This window comes from Alligator mississippiensis, chromosome 2 (assembly GCF_030867095.1).
Source record: "Alligator mississippiensis isolate rAllMis1 chromosome 2, rAllMis1, whole genome shotgun sequence".
Lineage (NCBI taxonomy): Eukaryota > Metazoa > Chordata > Crocodylia > Alligatoridae > Alligator > Alligator mississippiensis.
This window is the reverse complement of record NC_081825.1, coordinates 94108655-94130490: the sequence shown is the minus strand read 5'-3', so window position 1 is coordinate 94130490 and position 21836 is coordinate 94108655. Positions and strand designations below refer to the sequence as shown.

At 44.7% G+C, this 21836-nt stretch overlaps 1 protein-coding gene across 1 annotated transcript; it reads left to right on the top strand.

The window, feature by feature from the left end:
* Positions 1 to 299: 299 nt before the first annotated feature.
* NPY2R (neuropeptide Y receptor Y2) lies at positions 300 to 9404 on the top strand. The gene is made up of 2 exons (XM_006262117.4): positions 300 to 394; positions 6502 to 9404. Exon 2 carries the CDS (start codon positions 6538 to 6540, stop codon positions 7693 to 7695), a length of 1158 nt encoding a protein of 385 aa, XP_006262179.1. The 5' UTR covers positions 300 to 394; positions 6502 to 6537; the 3' UTR covers positions 7696 to 9404.
* The last annotated feature ends 12432 nt before the right edge of the window (positions 9405 to 21836 follow it).

Genomic DNA, 21836 nt, shown 5'->3' with positions numbered 1-21836 from the left:
TCTATCTATCTATCTATCTATCTATCTATCTATCTCATCTCGCTGTGCCCACCCTGCCCTCTACTCCGCTTCGCCCGGGCCCGGCAGGGCAGGGCAGAGCTGTGCCCCCTTGTAGCCGGGCGGGCGGCAGGTGGGCGCCCCTGACAAGGCAGCGCGGGTGCGGGGCGGTGGCGGCAGGGCAGCCGCTCCCCCAGGCCGACCCCCGCGCAGCAGAGCGGAGCGCAGGGGCTGGCGGCTGCCTGGGGCGCCCCGCGCTCTCCCCGCCCACAGCACGCGGGGAAGGGGCGGCCCCGCCCGGCTCTGCCCCCCGGCGCGGGCGGGGCAGCAAAGTTTGCGAGCTGCCGAGGGCTCGGCCAGAGCGCGGCAGCCTCCGCGCGGGAGCAGGAGCCGCGGGGTAAGTCCGGGGCCGCGGGTGGGCGCGGGACGGTCCCTCAGTGCCTTTGCAGCGCGGGGAGGCGGCTGGCGCGCCCGGCTCCTCTCCCCCAGCCGCTGTCGAGCGGGAGCCGGGGCTGCGGGAGTCTCCCCGCTCCGCCCTCAGCACCGGCCCGCTGGGGAGAGCTGCCGCCTCCCTTCCGGGCAGCCCAGGGGCAGGAAGCGGGCAGGGCAGGGAGACCACCCCACGGGCTCAGACGGGATGCTCCGTGGTACCCGCCTCGGGTCAGACCAAGAGTGAGGCGCTTTCTGTAGCACCTGGGGAGAGCCTGCTTCATCGCCAGCTCCCCCCCTTAGCAGCCTAGCCGCGTCTACACGTTCATTAACGGGCATTACATTTAGTACCACTGTTGTGAGGTATTAGGAGAAGGCGCATCTGCCTGCTTTAAAGCACCTTAGATAAACAGCAGGTTTTTTGTGAGGCTTTAATGTGTGTTAAAGTAGGCTAACCCACATTCAAGTTCATGGGCGACTGGTGCCTCTTGAGTCAGGGGGGCACTTGTCCCCGTGGCGGCCAGTCAGCAACCAGGGATGCAGCCAATTGCGCCAGTCTGTAAGTGCCAGCAGTGCTTGTGCTGGAGCCCCCACTCCCTGGCCGGTGCTCTCAGGGGGGCACCAGCGCTCCCACCTGTCCCCCTGCCCATCACCTAAGCAGGAAACGCTGGCTGTCAGGGGGTGCACCGGTGCTCTCGGGGTGCACGTGCACCCCCTACGTGTTGCCACTGTTAAAGTGCATGTGCAGACACACACCTAGAACCTCTCCGGTTGATCTCCTTCATTATCCTAGCAGACTGTCTTCCCTGCTTGAGTTGCAGGGCTTTAAAACCTGCCTGCGTTTGCTTGAAAGAAGCAAACTCAAAACAGTGGTGAAGGGGGAAAGAAGTGGATGAAGGCAGGCATGGCACATTTCAGGCTACTTAAAGTAGTGTGTGTGGGGGGAATGGTGGGGAAAAGAAAGAAAGAAAGAAAGAAGAGCAGGGCAAGAAAGGAAGACAAATTATTTGAGACTCAAGGGTCAGGAAGGAATTTTACCTGTGGTCAGATTGGTACAGACTGTCGGGGGTTTTGCTGCCTTTTGTAGCGGGGGTATGCTCTACCCAGGACCTTTTGAGTGTATATTAACAGCGTTTTATAGAAGCAAGACATTGGCAGCCATGGTTCCTCTGCTTTAGCTGTGGCAGGTTAGGGTGTCAGTCTCTGTTGTGTTAGGGTTGACGGTAGTCTTATGTAAAGCTTAGATCAGTGGTGGGCAAAATATGGCCTGCAGAGGCCTGTGGTGGGTTCCATGGCCCTGCCCAGTGCAAGGGGCAGTTCAGGCTATGGCAGGTCCTGCTGCCCCTGGGCACACAGCAGGGCTGGGGAAGCACAGCAGCTGGACGCAGCCTGCTGCTGCCTGTGTCTGCTGCTGGCATTGCTGCCCAGGAACCCCAACCTGTCTGTCCTGCACCCACCACTGGGGGCTCTGGGTGGAGCAGGCAAGCAGGGTCTCAATGGATACCAGCTTGGGACCTGCACGGTCAGAGCACGCTTGGCCAGGCAGATAGGATGGGGCTGCAGGTGGCTGGGAAACAGCATCCAGGAGTGTGTCAGGTAAGCAGGGCAGGGGCTGGGATTGGGATTGCAGGGTGGTGCCAACATGGGGCCGGGGTCCAAGACAGAACCTCGATCCACTCCCTACATGTCCCCGTGACAGGCGCTAGTTCCAGGGGCCGGGGCATGAGAGGAGTGGATCGTGACACTGCCCCAGGCCCTGGCCCTGCATTGTCACAGCTTCGCAATCCTGATTCCAGCCACAGGCCTGCCCATCTATGCCACTCCCAGAGGCTGCTCCCCACCCACCTGCAGCCCCAACCCGTCTGCCTGACAAAGCATGCCCTGCCTGCGCAGGTCCCAGGCCAATCTCTATGGAGACCCTGGGATCACTGAGTGGTGTCAGTTTGGTGCTGGGGCCTGGGGCAGAGCTGTGATCTGTTCCCTGCATGCCACTGGAACCAGTGCCTGCAGGGGCGTTCAGGCAGCAGATCATGCCTCTGTCTCAAGCTCCGGCCCTGTGCTGTCATGGCCCCGGTGATCCCAGTCCCAGCCTTGGCCCTAGCCCTGGCCCTTCCCGCCTGTTCTGCTCCTGGATGTTGTTCCCTGCCTGCCCATGGTCCCATCCCATCTGCCCAGCTTAGTGCGGGGCAGAGCCAGTGAAGGAGTTTTGGAGAGCTGTTGGGGGCCTGGGGTGGAGGGGGTGCTGACTTGGCCTGGCACACAGGGCATGGGGGTGGGTGCTTATCTGGCCTGTGACAGCTCACCAAAACTCCCTAAGTGGCCTTCCATCCTAAATAATTGCCCACCTCTTGTTTAGATGATGGTTTATATGAGATGGTTTGGATAGGGATGACCCTGCTTTAGGTAGGGGGTTGGACTAGATGACCTCTGGAGGTACCTTCCAGCCCTACTTCTCTGTGACTCTATGATGCAGTGATTTGAGACTGATGAGTGCCACCAGCCTCCCCCCAAAGTCTGGCCAATTTCTTATTAAGCAAAGACCAGAAATCCTGCAACTCCCACCCCTCTCCCCCCTCCCCCATAGGAATGTCCTTCTGTGATATATACTGTATCTACCCCTGTTCCCCAGTGTAAAACCCTGAGATTTTTTGGAGACAGAGTATTGGATTTCTATCAAATCTCCAGTCTAATAGCATCCACAAATAGTTCTCAGCTATAGGGATATTCTTGGAAGAAAAAGGCAGATACAGCAGAGTTCTGAAGTTTTACACAGCCTTATCTTTGTAAATTATACAATATATCATTTACATTTGACTTATATTATGCTAATTAGAATCCGAATCCTGCCATGGTTGTTCAGACAAGTAGTTCCTCTGAAGTTGTGGAACTGATCCCATTAAAAAGGATTTGAGGATGAACCCCTATGAACAGCTGTCTGAACAGTGTCACATATATCAGGCTTAAACCTACTTTTGTTGTACAGTAAATTTAGGCTAAATAAAAAGCATAGCACAGTTCCTACTGGCTTAGCTAGAAGGAAGTTACTTTTCAGCTCATGTAGTCAAGAACTGCTTTTGAACCACAAGGGTCTCCATTTAAATTCTATCTGTGATACTGCGTGGCATGCATGCTTAGTGCAGGGCTAAGTCATCTGTTGGGGGAAGGATGGACGTTCAACTAGGAACACTAGTTGAACATCTACTTGACCAGCCACAAGATGCAGCAACACATATAAAGACAATCTAGCTAATATAGTAAATCACATCTAAGATGTACTTTTATATGCAAAGGAGGGGGAAAGGTCTATGCTGTAGTGAATCCACTAAAGAAAATCAGTATAAAATCACAGGCATTAAGGGATAGATTGTGTCATTAGGCAGACCTATGCTCAAGGCCGCTGGTGTAACCATTTGGAAGCAAGGAAGCACAGTTCTCTCCCTGCTTCCCCATTGCTTTGGAACGTTTGTATTTGGAGGTGGGAAGAGTTGGCTTCTACAGGGCTTGTCTGTCATTGAAACAAAGTGATACCCGCACTTCTACCAGTAACAAGTGATGACACTGAATGATACTTCAGTTGTGCTGCTCAGTGTGTTGCAGGTTAGAACCAAAACTGGCCATTTCTTACTCATTGTTCCTGGCAGACTCTGAAAGCAGGTGCACAGTTCCTGCTTACTCTTCCAACTAAGGTCTAGTCATCTCATCTGGGTGCTGGCTTAGAAGGGGTACCAGTATAGTCCTCTCCCACAAGGAGTCTTCCATGGTAAGCACAGTCCTGTGCAGCTTGACTATAGGAGCCAGGCAGACACAACCCCATGTGTATCTGGGGGGGAATGTGTGTTGAAACATAGGCGACTGGTAGGGGGGTTTCGGGGGGGGGGGGACATGTGCCCCCCCCCCCCCCGACAGGGCCGTCCCCACCACCGGTGGTGAAATCTGAGGGTGCTCAATGTGCCCCCCTAACAGGGCCATCCCTGCTGCTGGCAGATGCTCACCAGCTCTTCCCCTGCCAATGACACTGCCGGCAGTTTCTGCGGGTATACTCCCCGACCCAGGAGGCACCAGTTGACCATGTGTTGAATGATGCCCCCCACAGAGGATTTGCCTTGGGGGGCATAGTTCTGCATCCTGGGGAGGGGGAGCAAATGGGGTATCAGGAGTAACCATGGGCTAGTCTGCATTGCTTCCTGTCTCACAGTAGGAGCAGCTTGAATCCACACTGATACAGCAGCAGCAGTAGTAGCTGCTGCCCAAGTTGAGGAGAGCCAGGGCAAGTAAAACTCTCCTTCCCTCCCCTCTCCTCCCCTCCCCTTCCCTACCTGTTCTCCAGCGGTCAGCATAATTTCCTCCCCACTTACCTCTCCTCTGGGTACTGAAATTGCTTGTTATCTATGCTTCAGTTACTCCAAGTTACAAGTTACCAGTTACATTCTTGAAATATAGTGCTCCAACTTATGCTTAGTTATAAGTCCACTGAGGCCATACAACTGCATAGCTGTGATTGAACATAATTTTGGTTAGTATGTACAGGGAAGGAACCGAAGTATGATTTTGATATCAGTGGAATATTAGTGCTCAATAGGAGCAGGGTCTGACTGACTATTCTCTTTCATTGTGATCAGAAAAGAGCCCCTGGGTGGTAACTTCCACGGAGAGAAACACTGAGATTTTGCAGACATTCTACAATACATATTACTTATATTTCAGTTTTAATTGTTTCTTGATTTCATTTCAATGTTAATGGATTATATAGTTTAGTGGTGCTCACCACTGCTCTGGCCCCCGAAGTGACTGGATCTGCCACCTGGCATGGAGCATCAGTGCATGTCCTTCTCTACCCTTCATCCTTCTGCTGATTCCACTTCACAACCCTCCCTTCTCTCTTCCTTTCCCCTCCCCTGCAGCAGGTGCTGTTTACTCTCTCCCTCCCCTCCCTTTGGCAGGCAGACAGCGTTACCAGAGGTTAAGGTCTTTTCCTCTCCCTCCCCTCTTCTCTTCCTCTGACACTGGCAGCCACCTACATTCCCTGTCTCTTCCTCTCCTACAACCACCAGAGGGGAGTGGTGGCCCACAGTGAGACCTGTTCTTAATCCCCTGGCCTGCTGCTCTAAGAGGCTGAGCTCTGTTGGTGTAACTAATCCAGATAATTACTGTTCTTTCCACTCTCTTGGCTTTTTTATTATAGTGTGCAGTTGTGACACTAGCTTTCTTGAACAAAAGCTTTTGGAGTTAGTCCAGCTAGGATAGATTAGCATAGAGGTATGATAATATATGATGAAATATAATAATATACAACTAAAAGCTGAATTTCAGAAATACTTTTCGGAAACACTTGTCATTCTTTCTGTTAGTGAGAGTGTAGAAACTCGCTGTGCTGCTATTCAGCTGTAGAGTATCATTTATCCACATGTAGAATTCTTGTGGGTATTCATGAAAGTTTTGTGCAGAAGTCACTAGAAATTTTAGGCACTTATTTTTAACAAAGAATGCATTGCCTAGTTGGATCTTAATCTTTTTGCAGTTTTTAAGGCGCCACTGTCCTTGAAATGTATTTGAAACCTGTCCCATTTTTTCAGATAAAGATTTCATATTCATAGGAGTGAGAAAGTTTGAACATATGGCAAAAGATCTTATTTTAATTCTGAAACATTCTAGGATGTAGGATAAAGGAGGGCATAATTATAACTTTAGGTATAAGGAAATAGCATTTGCTGTCTTGGAATAGATCACTGACCCATCTATTGTGGTCTCATATCTTGTCTCTAATAGTGGCCAATATATGCAGGTTCAGAGAAGGGCATAACCTCTCAACAGTTCATCTAATTGAGCAGTGCTATAATCTTGGGAAAACGCCTTCCTTAATTCTTCTCTCTAATGATATTTGTACTATAAAGCATGAGAAGTAACGGCCTTTTTTCCTCCTAAACTAGCTATTGTATTATTTTAGACTAGACTATGTTAGCAACCACAAAATCTGATAGCTAATTCTAAGTATTTTCATCTGTACAGTTCCAATAAATTCTGTATGTGCAACCTTCAGTTTACTCTTCTTTCCTATACATTCTTGATTTTTTTCAGAAACAGCTGTACTGTTTAGTGCAGCTTGCTGCAAGGATGGGACCAATGGGGACGCTGGGTGAAGAAAACCAGACAGATGAAGTGAAAATGGAGCTCTTCACTAGGCTATACGTGCCAAGACTCACCACACCCCTAAGTGAGCTGGCACCTGACCCCAAACCAGAACTGAAAGACAGCACCATGTTGGTTGAAGTGCAAATCATACTCATCTTTGCTTATTGCTCTATCATCCTACTGGGGGTGATTGGCAACTCCCTGGTGATCCATGTGGTTATCAAGTTCAAAAGCATGCGGACTGTGACTAACTTCTTCATTGCCAACCTGGCAGTAGCTGATCTGCTGGTGAATACACTGTGCCTGCCCTTTACCTTAGTTTACACACTATTAGGAGAATGGAAACTGGGACCACAACTATGCCACCTGGTGCCTTATGCCCAAGGTCTTGCAGTACATGTGTCTACTGTCACTTTGACTGTGATTGCCTTGGATCGGCATCGCTGTATAGTCTATCATTTAGAGAGCAAAATCTCTAAGCGGATCAGCTTCCTGATCATTGGGGTCACTTGGGCTGTCAGTGCCCTCTTAGCCAGTCCCCTGGCCATCTTCCGTGAGTATTTTCTGATTGAGCTCATTCCTGGTTTTGAAATTGTGGTCTGCTCTGAAAAGTGGCCTGATGAAGGACAGCTGAACTATGGCACCATCTACAGTGTCTCCATGCTCCTTATACAATATGTTTTGCCTTTGGCAATCATTTCTTATGCCTACATACGCATTTGGACCAAACTAAAGAATCATGTAAGCCCTGCGGCTGGGAATGACCAGTATCACCAACGGCGGCGAAAAACCACCAAGATGCTGGTGTGTGTGGTGGTGGTATTTGCTGTAAGCTGGCTTCCCTTTCACACTTTCCAGCTGGTCAGTGATATTGATAGCAAGGTGTTAAATCTAAAAGAATACAAACTGATCTATACAGTGTTTCATGTCATTGCCATGTGCTCGACTTTTGCTAACCCCCTTCTCTATGGCTGGATGAATAACAACTACAGGACGGCCTTTCTCACAGCATTCCAGTGTGAGCAGCGGCTGGACTCCATTCATCCTGAAGTATCACCAGCAATCAAAGTCAAGAAGAACCTAGAAGTAAAAAAGAGTCATTGCACTGGAGGCCCTTTCACACAACCTACCAATGTCTAAGAAGTCAGGTTTAAAAGAGGAAATGAATACACTATGGACATAGAGATAAATCCATTCTGCCAGATGAATTGTTAATGTGTAGTTTGTAATCATATAAGGTGGAAGAAAATTGCAACTAACATAAAGCATCTGTTGTATGATTCCTATGGAGTTGGTTTGCCATCAACCATATAAAATAACACAACTCCAAAGAAAGAAGAGAGATGTTGTCCATGACTGTCTGTGTTGCGATTAAAGGAATTTTTCCTTTTGTTCTAAGTCAGTCATGAGAAAGGCAGAGGTGTGTGTTATTCTTGCCTTAAGGAAGCAGTTTCTTCCTAGGGAGTGTCAAAACTGGAAGTTGGCTGAGTAGAAATTATAAGCCTGGCAAAGAGAGAAAAGGGAGTCCTTTAGAAGACCATGGCACACTTTAAGAGGAAGGCTGGGAATTGCTGTTGAAGCTCATGCTTTCTGTCTCTTCTCCATTTCAACTGCTCTGCAAAAAAGAGGGTTATCTTAAAGAGAGAACATACCGCTATTTTTTACTTGTATTTAAGTAATTTAAATAAGGAATTTCTAGAGGGAGCTTAAAAATGGAGTTTAAGCTGAGAAAGGTGAAGTTTCTACCTAAATTATAATCTGGTTTCTTCTAAATCACATGGCATAATAAATACTTCCTTATAACTAACTGAGGGTAAGATGAAAAGAAAATTTTAAATCTGGGACCTGGTCCCAGGGCTGGCCCTAGGGAAAATGGCCTCCTGGGCAAACTTGTATTTTGGCTCCCCCCACCCCCGAGTCAGTGACACTGCTGCACGCAGAGGCAGGTGGGCAGGGATGCAGGGTGTAGTCCAGCGGGGAGGTGGAGCAGCATGGTTTACCAGGCAGATGGGTGGGCAGGCACTGCTGCTGCTGTGCAGGAGCAAGGCAAGCGGACTGGAGCAGGGGGCACCCTGCTCGCATGTGCCTGGCTTGGCTCCTTCTGCGCAGTGGCTGGAGGTGGGGAGCAGGCTGGGCTGGGCACCATTCCTCCTGCCTGGGGTGGGGATTGGCCAGGGTGGGGGAAGAGTGCTGCTATAAGCATTGGCTGCTCGTGCGTGTGTGTGCATGTGTGGTGTGTGTGTGTTTGTACATGTACTACCCACATAGCCCACCCATAAGGCCGGCCCTGCCTGATCCTGCTTTCATAGTGCACACAGACATTTCATTCTGCGTTAGAAATAGCTAAATAGACCAATGCTTTCGGGTGGCAATTTTGGGCACGTAGTGAATGCAGGCTTGGGTCGTCCATGAACACTTTTTAAATTGAGGGAGCTGTTCATGTTTGGTCTTTCAGGTACTGCTGAAGCTTCTAAAGTATTATTACCTCTACAGGCTTTGAATTGTTCCTGCTTTATTCCACAATAATAAAGTGGGAGATAATTTGTTTAGGAAGGCTGCTATGATAATATGCTTTTTAGTGTTTGTGGTTTTGTCTTGCACGTTTTGTTGTGAAGCTTTTTCCATTTTCACACTCTAAGATTAGAAACGAAGTGTAATCTAGTACCAGTATCCTCAGTTTGCATACATTAGCCAATTAACTCTGCATGTTGTAGTTAATAGTTACATTTCTTTTGCTCAGGTATAAAACTTTAAACTGTATTGTACACAGCAAAGTGCAACTCTTCTGTGTCTTTGTTTAGCTTCTTTGAACTCATTAAAATTAAAGAAATCAAGATAATTTTAACCACTATTTTTTTCCAAGCTGCCTTTTTAACTTGCTGTAAAAAGTCTGTAATAGTTTTCACTTCTCATGCATATTTTCTGTAGATAAATGTTAATTACCCTATCTTTCAGTTTCTCTTAAGTTGTTGGTGTTATTTCTTACAGAAAAAAAACAAAACAGTGTTCTAGTGTTAGATTGCCATTACAAAACTGACCCTTACCAAATGGAGAGCAGTGTCTGTATGTATAATATCATACAATATTAGAAAGAAAGAAGGTATGCTGTTGTCATCCCTTCTCGTGCCATTAAATTGTAAAGACTTCTAGCTTCACTGAGAGAAGCAGGAGGGAAGAAAAAGAACATTAATTGCTGTTTACTCAAAGACAAGTATCTTTGAAAATTAAGGTAGATTAATTCATTACCATGTGACTTCATGTCCATAAATGAAATTTTGTCTCAATTACAATAGGAAGCAATGTAAAAGATAAAATAATTCAGGACGATTTGCTGGGAGAGCTTACTGAAGTTTCAAGGTTATGCTATATGTGGTATCAGTTTGATTCATTTGGTATGTGAACTCTTCATCAAAAGTACATTGAAATGTTTATCCTTATTTTTTTTTTTTTAAATAGCCTTCTTTCTACCCAATGCAATCCACTTGTACCATCAAGTGCATAGGTGGGGATCTTTTGTTGTTAACCAATCCTGTCCTGAGCCTTGTCTTTAATTTGCTCAAGTTGTTAAGGTCTCTGCTTCAGTTCTTAAATGCTGGAAAGGTTTGCTCTTTCTGCAAGTATGTGATCCACAAGGGGATAAGTTGCAGCCCCCCTGGTTCCCTCCTGGCCACCACTCCCCACATTACTCCAGTATCCCTCTGCTGGCTTCTGCTTTCTGTACCTCTGCCAGGGGGCAGAGCACTTCAGGGCAGTGTGTAGAGCTGAGAATGAGGCTGGGGATATGTAGGCCTGCAGTACAGGGCAGGGTGTGGGTGTGCTCACACAGGCACACGATGCTGCAGGAAGGGGCACCTGGACAGTGCAGCAGTGGAGGAGGGTGTCTATGCAATGTGCAGCCTGCATGCCTATGGCTTACCTTAGTGCTGCCTGTTGGGTGTACAGGCCTGTTGATGTTGTCCGTGGGACGTGCAGCCCCTGGCCACTTAGAAGTTGGACAGCCCTGCCTGCTATGCTGTGATCAGCTGCCTGCTGAACTGGAACCAATGTAGCCACATGTGCCCAGCCCTCTGGTTGAGCTCCTTGCTACTACTGACAGTTTCTGCTTTAGGAGGCAGCCAATGCAGAATAGCTCAGCATGTTTGAAGACACAGTGCCTGGTCCACTTGGCTGTAGTGTGGTATTTAGACAGATCAATTCTAAAGTACCTGTAACTGTGTTGTGTTAAAGCTAAAATTGTAAACCTGTTTTTTCTTCTCACTAAGGCTGCTTTACATCAACCTGGCAATACAAAGATGCTTTAAATTAACTATAAATAATGTATTAGTCAATTTTATCTTTGCCATTGCCAAAGAAGTTTAAAGTGGCCTTTGTGTAAATAAGAATCCAAAGAACAATGATCTGTTTGCCATGGGCAAGAACAGTTTACATCATAAGTCCAGTCTGTTACACCTTGTGAGCCTGAAACTCCCACCTATGTCGTTTTAAGTCTATGAGGACGGCAAGATCAAAGTTACCTGTTTTTGTTGGTTCTGGTAGTTCTGTACGTATAGATCCAGCTGCATCTGCCAAATATGATAATTGTTTATCCTGTATGCCTATCTAAGCTTATGAAGTTCATGTTGTGTTTATATGTATGCTTCATTCTTGCTAAATGCAGAAAGAGGATTTTCCTTTTTCAGATTTTCCTTTTTCAGACAGGTCATTGTTACACTATAAAGTTTTACAAAAATTATAGGGCTGTATAAGTACTAGTATATTGGCACTGATTCACCATTGCCCTGTGCCTTGGTTCGTCAGTATAGAGAAATGCCAAATCTAGCCAAGAGGAAATGCTGAAAAGAGAAATTAATCTGAAATCCCATCTTTTTCCCAGATTTCTGCAACTCCTTTCCTCCTGAGTTAGGCACCTTTGTTAGATCAAGACTTTCAGCATCCTGAAATCCTCATCTAAGTTATCCTTTCTCCCCACCTATGTCTGACCAAAACCCCCAACTCAGATAACTGGAATGTTTAGATAACCGTTACCCCCCTTACCCCTCTCATACTGCATAACAAAGCTTTTACTGTATATAGGTGACCATCTCACTCCTTGTTTAAGGAAGAACTAGAGAAGGAGAAGATGGTCAAGACCAGAGGCAGTCAGTTTCCAGCCTTGTAAATTTTCAAGACCAGGTTAGACAGACATTAGGCTGGGATGGTTTAGTCAGGGATGATTTTGCCTTGAGCAGGGGGCTGGATGAAATGACCTCATGAGGTCCCTTCTGCCATTATTTTCCTATGATCCTATGATATCTCTTGCACAAAAATACAATGAAGCAATGCACGTATTAGATTATAATTAGATTAGTAAATAAAAAAATATAGTATCTACATTCTAACTGTCAGACCTGAAAAAGAACTACTGAATTTAGGGGTTTGTATAATCCATTCATTGCATTACAGTCCAAAATTTCATTACTTTTGCCATATAAATCCAGGTAATGTCACCAAGGGATGGATCCCTGAGATATTTACATGGTGTTGTAGATGTAAATGACACTGAACAATAAGAGGACTGTTTTGTGCCAAACAAATGACAGATTCCTTTCCTCAGGAAGCTAGGAGAAAGATGCATTAAAACTCATGCAAGCACAGAACTGTTGAAGACAGGAGTCATGCTTTAAGTATTGGCATGTATATGTATAGTAAATAGTGATGCAGCCTTCAACTACCTGAAGGGTGGTTCCAAAGAGGATGGAGCTAGACTGTTCTCAGTGATGGCAGACAACAGAACAAGGACTAATGGTCTCAAGTTGCAGCATGGGATGTTTAGGTTAGATATTAGGAAAAACTTTCTCACTAGGAGGGTAGTAAAACACTGAAACAGGTTACCCAGAGAGGTAGTAGAATCTCTACCCTTGGAGGTTTTTAAGACCCAGCTAGACAAAGCCTTGGCTGGGATGATCTAGTTGGGGATGGTCCTACTTTAAGCAGGGCTTTGGACTAGATGACCTCCTGTGGTCCCTTCCAACCCTAATTTTCTATGATTCTGTGACATTCCACCCTCTTTTTAAAATGATTTTAAACAGAGTTTTATACAAAGGAAAAATGAAATGGGTGGCATAAAGGGCAAGTAGTTAATGGAGCTACTGTCTGGAAAACCACTGGCACATCTCTGGGAAATGAAAGAGCAGGTGGAGATAGGAATAGTTGCTCCAGAAAGGGGAAAAACAGGGCACTACACATAGGGATAAGTAAGAAAGGGATGACATAGCTATTTTAGCTTGACTCAGGGAATTTTCCTCTTCATTAAGTATAGCTGGTGAGTCAAATAAACCCAATTCAAAATGGATCAAGAAGAATTAAGGTAAAAATTAAGGTACAGACAAACTCCATGCAGAAAGGAAAATCCTGCCCTAAGTGCTTGGAAAAAAAATCCAGTGACTGATTCAGTCATATTGAAATAAAGTACAGTTCATCTTCGCAAATGTCCAACCCTCCATTCCATCCAGAATTCAGCATACACAGACAACTTGTTATTGGCAATGCATCTGAAGCAGCTTATGTGTTATTAATTTCAGTAAGTACTTGGAATGAATACTGCACACATGCAGCTGATACACTATTTTCAGAAAAAATGGTGTGTAAGCAAAAACCTTCCCCTTCTCAGACTACACTGCCTTTTCAAGATCTTTAAGTACCTTTACAGTATACTTGAGGGTATAATTTGGAGACTGTGAGATTGCATTACTGTAAATGAGGGCACAATTTGATTTGAAGGATTATTATTGCTGATGCTGTGACCTAAGAAGCATGGACCTGACTTAGCTGTCAGGGCTCAAGTTGCATTTACAAGACTGGAGGTTACAATAAGCTGTTTCTTATTTGTAAACTGAGCAAATCTCAGGTACACAATAAACAAAGAATGGTACACTGTCTCTTCTAGGCACTGTCCCTTTCAACAGAAGACTCTACTCTTTACACATGAAAGGGTATGTAATGATTGTTCAAAACATAGTCACCTCAGCAAACCTGTATGAAGGAAGAGAGTTCTGGGAGACTTCTATTTAGTACTCCCCTCCTCATAATACAAGTAAATTTACTCTGGGGGCCTGGGTCAAAATGAATGGCTGCAGTGGGCTTTGGATCCAGTCTCTTAAATTTAACGGAGGGTGTGATGATGAATTAGCTAGCATGACTAGTATGTCTCGTTGTACCAGAGTTGGCATATATGATTCCATGTCCGCTGCTCACTAACTTTTGTCTGAAGGTTAGTGCCATGGGCAGATTTAGGATTTTGTAAAGGGCAGGTGCAGGAGCAGCGACTGGTACCCCTAGGGAGTGGAAGGTCTCAGTTCCCTCCTTCTCCATCCCAGCAACCAGGACAGGCTGGCCATGCTACAGGAGCAACAGCCATGGACTTTAAGTCTTCAAGTCAGGTAAGAATCCTGTCCTTGATCTCAGAGCCTCCTCCATTTCCCTCCATGCTCAGTTGCATGTCTTCTCCCGTCCCTTACCATTTGCCCCTTCACTGCCTGCTGCTGCTGCTGTCACCAGCTGAGCCTGACTCCCTTCCATCAGCAACGGTGGTGAAATAGGAGTGGACAGGAGGGGATGTGCAAATGAACATGGAGGGGAAGGGAAGAGGGAAAGCTTACCCTAGCTGGCAATTTAATTAAAGTCCCCACTGTTGCTCCTGCAGTATGGTCTGAGAGGGCGGCATAACCATGCCACGATGCCCCCTCTAGATCTGCCCCTGGTCTGAAGATGGAAAAAGATACACCCTTTCAAGAGTTAGTACTGACCATTGTTGAAAAGGTCCTGAAGAGCAGGCTTGAACAAATTGCTTCAAGTTCTCAGTGCCTTGAAGCTTGTACAAGCATTTACACCTGAGCAAGAGCAACATCAACTTCGAGAGTTTCATATTTCATGATGTGTCACACCCATTCTGATAGGTAAAAATGACTCTGCAAAGTGTAAGGTAGTAGAGTCCTGTTAATGACCCAGAATCAGGTCCTTCTATATATTCTCTTTTGTGATGCTTGATGTACTGTACCAAATATCATGTTCTGTGTCACAGCTCTTGTTTACCCTAAGACATTTACATGACAAAAATGAGAACAAGTTAACTAAATAATCCATGGCAACAACTGCCTGTCTCAAAGGGGGAATCACTATATGCAACATAATATTTTAGAATACTTATATTTTTGTCAATCCTGCTTGTAAGACATACAGCACAGGACCGTTATCACTTCCTATGCTTGTATAAGGTCTTTTCCCTGTGGATCCACGCCGTGGGGTCATTTCTGGCTGTTACAATTAGCTATACAGTAGAACGCATGAAGAGAGAAGGCACTACTACCATGGCAATGCTTGAAGGCATTACATGTCAAATAGTCATGAGTGGTCACTGATTTTGGATGCCTCCAGATATATGTAAACAACAGAGTGCAGTGCAGTGTAGAGACAGTTAATTTAGCTTTAAACACGCACTCCAAGATCTCATGCAGTTCAGGCTGGAGAACACAGCTCCTGGGTGCAGCGTTTACATGTGCACCCAGGCCTGCAGCAGTTAGAGCTGGGGCAGAGCAGTTCCAGGATGGCAGCTGGCGTGGGAAGTCGACCCCAGGCTCTGGGTGGTGGTGGAGGGTGATGGAGGGGCTGGGTGGGGCACAAGAGTTCTGAAACTATGGAGCTGCGTGCCTGACCTCCTAGCCTGCTGCCAGCCCAGGGCTGCAGCGGTTAGAATTGAAGCAGAGCAGTTATGGGCTGGCAAGGAGCTCGGGGGGTCAGCCGTATGGCTCTGCAGTTTTGGCACTCTCATGTCCCAGCCAGCCCCTCTGAGGCCCTCTACTACCACCCAGAGCCCAGGGCTGACTCCTGAAAGCCTGCTGCCAGCCTGGGACTGCAGCAGTTTGAGTAGTTAGTTCCAGGTTGGCAGGGGACATAGGGGTCGGCCCTGCATGGCAGTGGAGAGCAGCAGAGGGGCTGGCTGAGGCATGAGGTTCTGGGTCCATGCCCTACAGGCTCCCTCCTCCCAGCTGGCAGGGCTGACCTTGCTGACCAGGTGCAAATTGCACCCAACAGTCACTGTCTACATGTGCATTTAATCACACGTGGTTACATGACTGTAGGACAGTATATGGCCCCGACAGTACTATCCTATAATGGAGTAAATTAATGTACTGTACCCTAATTCTGGTGCATGTGTAGATGGTAACACTTTACTGCAGAGCTAATTAGTCAACTGCAGTAAAGCACATGTGTAGATATGCCCCTGAGAAGTGGCAGGGTGAATCAAACCTGTGCAGAGTTCTGTGCTGCTACAACTTGGTTGGTTCTGGTACTTGGCTACTGCAAGGCTAATGCAGATGTGTCTACACTATACAGTGATCTGCAGGGTAGAGACATCCTCAGTTTTTGGGCACCTTCTCAGGGGCAACTGGGTTGTTTACAGTTGGGCATTTGAAATTGAGGCATCCAACTTCAGAGGCCCTGTTAAAGAACATTTTGTGATTATGCACTACTGAAATGTGGTTAATTGCAGGACAGTTGCATCTGTTCCTTCTTGAAGGAAGTCTGTTTTATCTTCATTCCTCTCTTGTCTTTGTTTCTCACTTGGAAGGAGTAAAGATGTTCTGTCATTCAAAGCTAGTATCACACTTCAGCCTGTCAGCTTTTAAAATGTTTGTTCTGTCTCCAAATGTGGAGGCTGAGGGGAGCCCCCAGTCTATTGTGAGCCACATTCTCATCAGTAGACTTCACACTTTCATCTTTCCCACTCCATTTGCACAATAATAAGTAAATAGAAGTATTATTTTTTTTAAAGTCAGGGAATGAGGCAGGGAGTAAAACAAGCTATAGAAAGCTACATGGTGAGTCAGGAGCAAAGCCAGATTAAAATGGGGAGTTCCAGATATCCAGTTCTGCAAAACTATCCTAACCACCTACTTCTATATCTATCTTGGACTACTCAAGGCTGGTAGTCTTTGGATTACTCAAGGCCCATGCCACCCCTCTCCCAGCTCTGTGTCTGGCCTTGTCCCCCTTGGCCCCCCACTCCATGTCCAGCTTCGTGCCCCTGAACCCCCTGCCCTGCACTGCCACCACTCCGCATCCGACTACACTCCACCTCCCCCCATCCCCCGCTCCATGTCTGGCCCCATGCCACCCACCCCTGTTCCTGCCTCACTCTGCATCCACCTGGCCCATTCTGCTGGAGCCATGCCCTGCACATCGTTCTTGACAGGCATTTTTGACGCAGCACTGGCTGGATCCATGCCCCGCCAGGAGCTATGCCCCCCAAGAGCATTACAGACAGACACAGAGACAGACAGACTAAGCCCTTTATATATATATATATATATATATATATATATATATATATATAATGAAATAAGATATATCTTATATGAATGAAATAAGATATATCTATATCTATCTTATTCATTTGTCTATAAAGGTGCATATCTACCCTACCTTCTGACTGATTTCAGAGTAACACAGCTAACTACCTCTCTGTGCTCAGGGCTTAAGAAGACATTCTTCTCAAGACATTCTTTTTGTGGGTCTTGGCTTTGCTTTTCATACCTCTGTGCTTTCCCCTCAACATGTTTCATTCATTTGGCAAGCAAAATGTTTATGCTATCAACATTTTTAGTATCATTGACATAGAAGTTATGTCCTTTCTCATCCAATTCACTGTCCTTCTCTATGGATTGTCATGAATAGTCTATTCTGCAATCCTTCCCTCACACTCTGTGGCAACAAAAGCATCTGCTTTCCTGAAAGAGCTATTCTACTTCAGCTGAGTTGAGTAAGACTTCTGCTGCCACCGGGCAGTTGACAGAAACCTCATGTAGACACTAATGCACCTTCACCTGCTGGTGTCTTAACCAGAATTCATTTCACACTCTGGCTGAGGACAGCTGCTGAGCAGAGGTGCCAGAACTGCATGGGTGTACATGCACACTGGTTGGCTTGACAATTGCAGCTGCTGGCTCCTGCTAGAACTTCCTGCCACAAGGTCAGGTACATTTTCTGTTTACAGGGGAGATCAGCTTTACTGATATGGAGTGGCTGAGTTATTCATGACAGAGACTGAGAGCAAGAAACCTAAACTCCCTTGCCTCTGCCATTTATTAGTACTCTTGTCGAGGCACTAAAGGGCATGCTTTTTCCAGCTGTTGGTTCAGTTGGCTTCACTTCACTTTTTTCCCATTGAGAAGGCATTTATATGAAAAATCTGGACCCCAGAGCTTCCATGAGATGCAGTTACTGGAGCATCCAGTTAGGTTCTCCTATCCCCTTTGTTCACCTCTTCTTGTTTCCACTCTGTTTGCCTGCTTTATAAATCCAGGCAGTATCTTTTGATAGTTTCTCTTGTCCACAAAAAAGAAGGCAGATTTTGGCAATCTCATCATTGTTATCTTAATTAGAGGAGCTAATTATTTCCTGGTACTCAATGGGAGTTCATTTGAAATTGAAAAGACCAAGAACAAATTGAGGGTCATTTCAGCAATGTGGGGACCTGCCATTGCTTGTACAGCATTTTGCTGAGATTTAGAACAGCACAGCCACAGGTTGAGTATTTGGAAATTAGAACATAAAACTGGGTTATAAAAATAAAGCATCAACATGGATGCCGTTAGAGATAATTATTTTATCAGATATAAGAGGTGATAAAAAAAAGTTTTCATACCTAAGATTAAAGGGATGCTGTATAATGAAAGCAGATTTAGTTTTCAATAACACTTTGAAGTTTTGTTTTTGAATTAAAACACAAATTACTTTTATCTGATTTCAATTTGGTTAGGATTTTTTGTTCCAGTAATGCACAGCACAAAAGCATAGCTTTACAGGATTAATTATTAAAACCAGCAGTCTTCTCCTACGTGATAGCCATGAGACGTTTAGTAATAGAGATTTTATAGAGACAAACAGTGTTTGCAGAAATGTCATTTTAAGTTGAGGAATAATATTGTAGAAAATAATTGGGATCCTAAAACTATACAAAGTATCTATATATATTCATGATATATTACTGGCAATTAGGTGTGTTTGCCACATTTCACACCAGCATGTTTAAACTTTATGATTCTCTTGTTTCTTCAGGCTGCAGGTCCAGTGAAGGATTGCTTATTACAGAATTTGAAAATATCACTAAGCCATCTGTCTAGTGCTTCCTGACTACTACTACCAAGTAATGCTCTGAACTTATATAATTATTTTCATTCAGAGAGCTCAAAGCTCTTTATGAAGGTGGATGAGCACTATACTCCTCATTTTACAAGTGGGAACACGAAAAAACAAATAAGTACAGTGACCTGCCCAAGATCTCACAGAAATCCAGTAGCAGACGTAGAGCTAGAGATATATGTTCTGAGACAGCTTGCTGATCTAACAGGAGACCAAAAGGAATAACAAAACAGGCATTTTAAGGACTCTGAATACTTATGCCCTACTTCCCTACGCTGCCAGGCTGATTCATTAATATTATTAACTTACATTGAAGGAGCAGCTAGAGGCCCATTGGGTTAGGAACTATACACATGCATAAGAAAAGTGATTTTTGCTCCCAAAGAACTTAAAATGTCAGTGTACAAGCCACCTGGTTCATACAACAGGTAGACACAAGGAGCATATGGACATACATAAGACCATGCTGGTTATCATGATAAGCAGGGGTAGAGATGCCTAACTGATTAAAACTCCTCTCCTTAGCTGACTGGTAGAGCATCAGCCAGCAGGGGAGTATAGCTTTTGGCTCCCCTTACTGAGATCCCAACTGAGTCATCTTAAAAGAAATAATTACAATAACAAGTACTACAGATGAAGAAAAGGGTTAGTTTGTATTATAGCAAGGTTCAGTACATCCAGTGAGTTTGATTTCTTTGTGGTTGTAATTTCATGGCTAGCGCACCTAAAATCAAAAGGTGTGAGAAGAGAGGAAAAGAACTTATTATATTCAAGTATTTCATTTTTATTTGCTTGTTTAGTTCTAATGAAAGGTGGGAACGCTGTTACCCAAACTTTGTGTATAATTGACTTTAAAAAAGAATGCCAGACCTCTTTTAAAAGCAGGCTGGAAGAACATCCTAAAAGGATTTTCACAGGTCCATAATTTATATTCATAACTGGTCCCCTTACAATTCTGAAGCAGATTTTTTTAGGGGTGGTGATATAATCTTTCATAACAGGTAGACATTTTAACTTTCAAATTAGCTAGTTAACAGTGTCACTAGCTGTGCGACATAAACTAGTGTTTCCCCTTCTGGGTAGGCAGAGAACTAAGATCAGGGAAAGTAATGTCCTCTGCACAACTTCTTATTTATCACCACTCTTATTCTTGACTGCCTGCAACACCTGTTCATAGTCTCTGGGAGGAGTACATATGACAACCAAAGCTCCGTCCAGGCCCCTCTTTCTATTTATTCTTGTATAGTAGGACATAGCACTCACAGGCTATAAAACCCAGCCCATCCTTTATTTTTATTGCTTAGTTTATTACTTCTCTGAAATAGAAATGGCTGCTCCTAGTTATTCTCTATATTTCTATGGAATTTGATATACAGGATCTCTTTTCTGCTGCCCTGGTGTTATGTAAGAGGTCCCAGCCCTTAGCAGCATGGCTAAAGACTACTTATTGTGATTTAAATATAAAGAGAATTCCTATCTCCAGTCCCTCCAATAATTGTTTAAAATAGCAATCTGTGCAAGAGAATAATGACTCAGCCACATAACAAAGAACACACAGGAGCATATGTGCTAGCATTGTAAAGGGAGGAGGAAAGAACTCAGTCTTGCCTCCAATTATGTCCCTGGAAAGATACTGAATTTTGGCTAAGAAAAGCCATTTTTATTTATTTTTATTTATTCATTAAAGCCTGCTTCATGGATTCTTATTAGTGCCTTTTGGGGTTTAAAGCTGTTCATCACACTGTAGGATCTGTTGTCCCCAGCACAGACTATTAGCCATTCAAATACCCTTGCCTTCTTGTGATGTTGATAATGCTGATTGTATCATAGCGGGATTGAGAAAAATGTGGATTCTGTTTCCCTACATCTCTATCCCTCATCCCAATTTGCCATGAAAATCCTAGTCTCCTAGTGACAGTCGTCAATGAATTGTTTTGGAGCACTATATTTTTGCAAATCTGAAACAGATGACATTTAAACAGCAGGAAACAGCAACCAGTGTAAACAGACCTACAGCTCTATCACAGCAGTGTTTCCTATTTAAAGTACATTTAAAACAGACTCATAAAAAGAAGGCTATTAAAATGAAGAGGTCATAGCAGAGTCATCTTTCAATCTGTAATGTATTTATATTGATACGGTCAGTTTAGATACCTCACTTGGTCTTGTCTACTGAAATCTGGCTGATCTATAGTTAGCTAGAGACAAAAGGATGCTAAGGGGGAAGCCATTAGGACAAATTCTTCAAAAAAGGTTGACTAAAGGTGCACTTGGAAACATTGTATCCATGTTTATTGTTAAAATAATCCTTATTTTTGTAGATACATATGAATATATGCATACAAAAACATTGGCTGGACCAAACACTGGTGATTAGTGCTATATAAAACAAATCCTTAGATGGATGAATCATGGCTTCTGTGAACAACTAGAGGCAGATTTTCAAAATTATCCAAGGGATTTAGGAAACTCAACACTGACTTTTAACAGGATGTCTCCTCTTAAATCTCTTACCTGCTTTTGAATATTTATTTGTAAGGATCTGTAGTCCTTTACATACATTTTCTTCTCTCTCAGTCTACCATCCCATTGCTTCAGTGAAGGATCAGATGGGACCCTTTCCAGTGGTCTCAGCCAGTGCAGAAGAATTAGATCTTGAGATCCTGTGTAGCTCCAAGGAATTCTTTGATCAAATTGTACTTATTCTGTGATTCTATATCAATTCAAAATTCATCCAAATGCCATGCAGGCAAGCACTTTCAATGATTAAAAAAATATTGAACATGGGTATATATGAACACCCATTGATGATGGGATAAACTCAGACAGAGCAGCACTCTTATTGCCTCTAGTGAGAGCTGAGGATGTTTCGAACATCACAGAACTGGGGCCAGAGGCAGGAGATCTAGAAATAAAAAATGACAGTTTAATTGTCAAACCTAAAAGGAGAACAAAAAACTAAACAGGGTGAATGGGTTATTTAGATCTTGGAAATTTCATTTGATTTGTAATTGTTTAGGGTGTCATTACATTCATTTTTGCCATAGATGAGCTTAAGAGTGACAGCATCCCATAATATATTGTTACCACATGATTGCTGG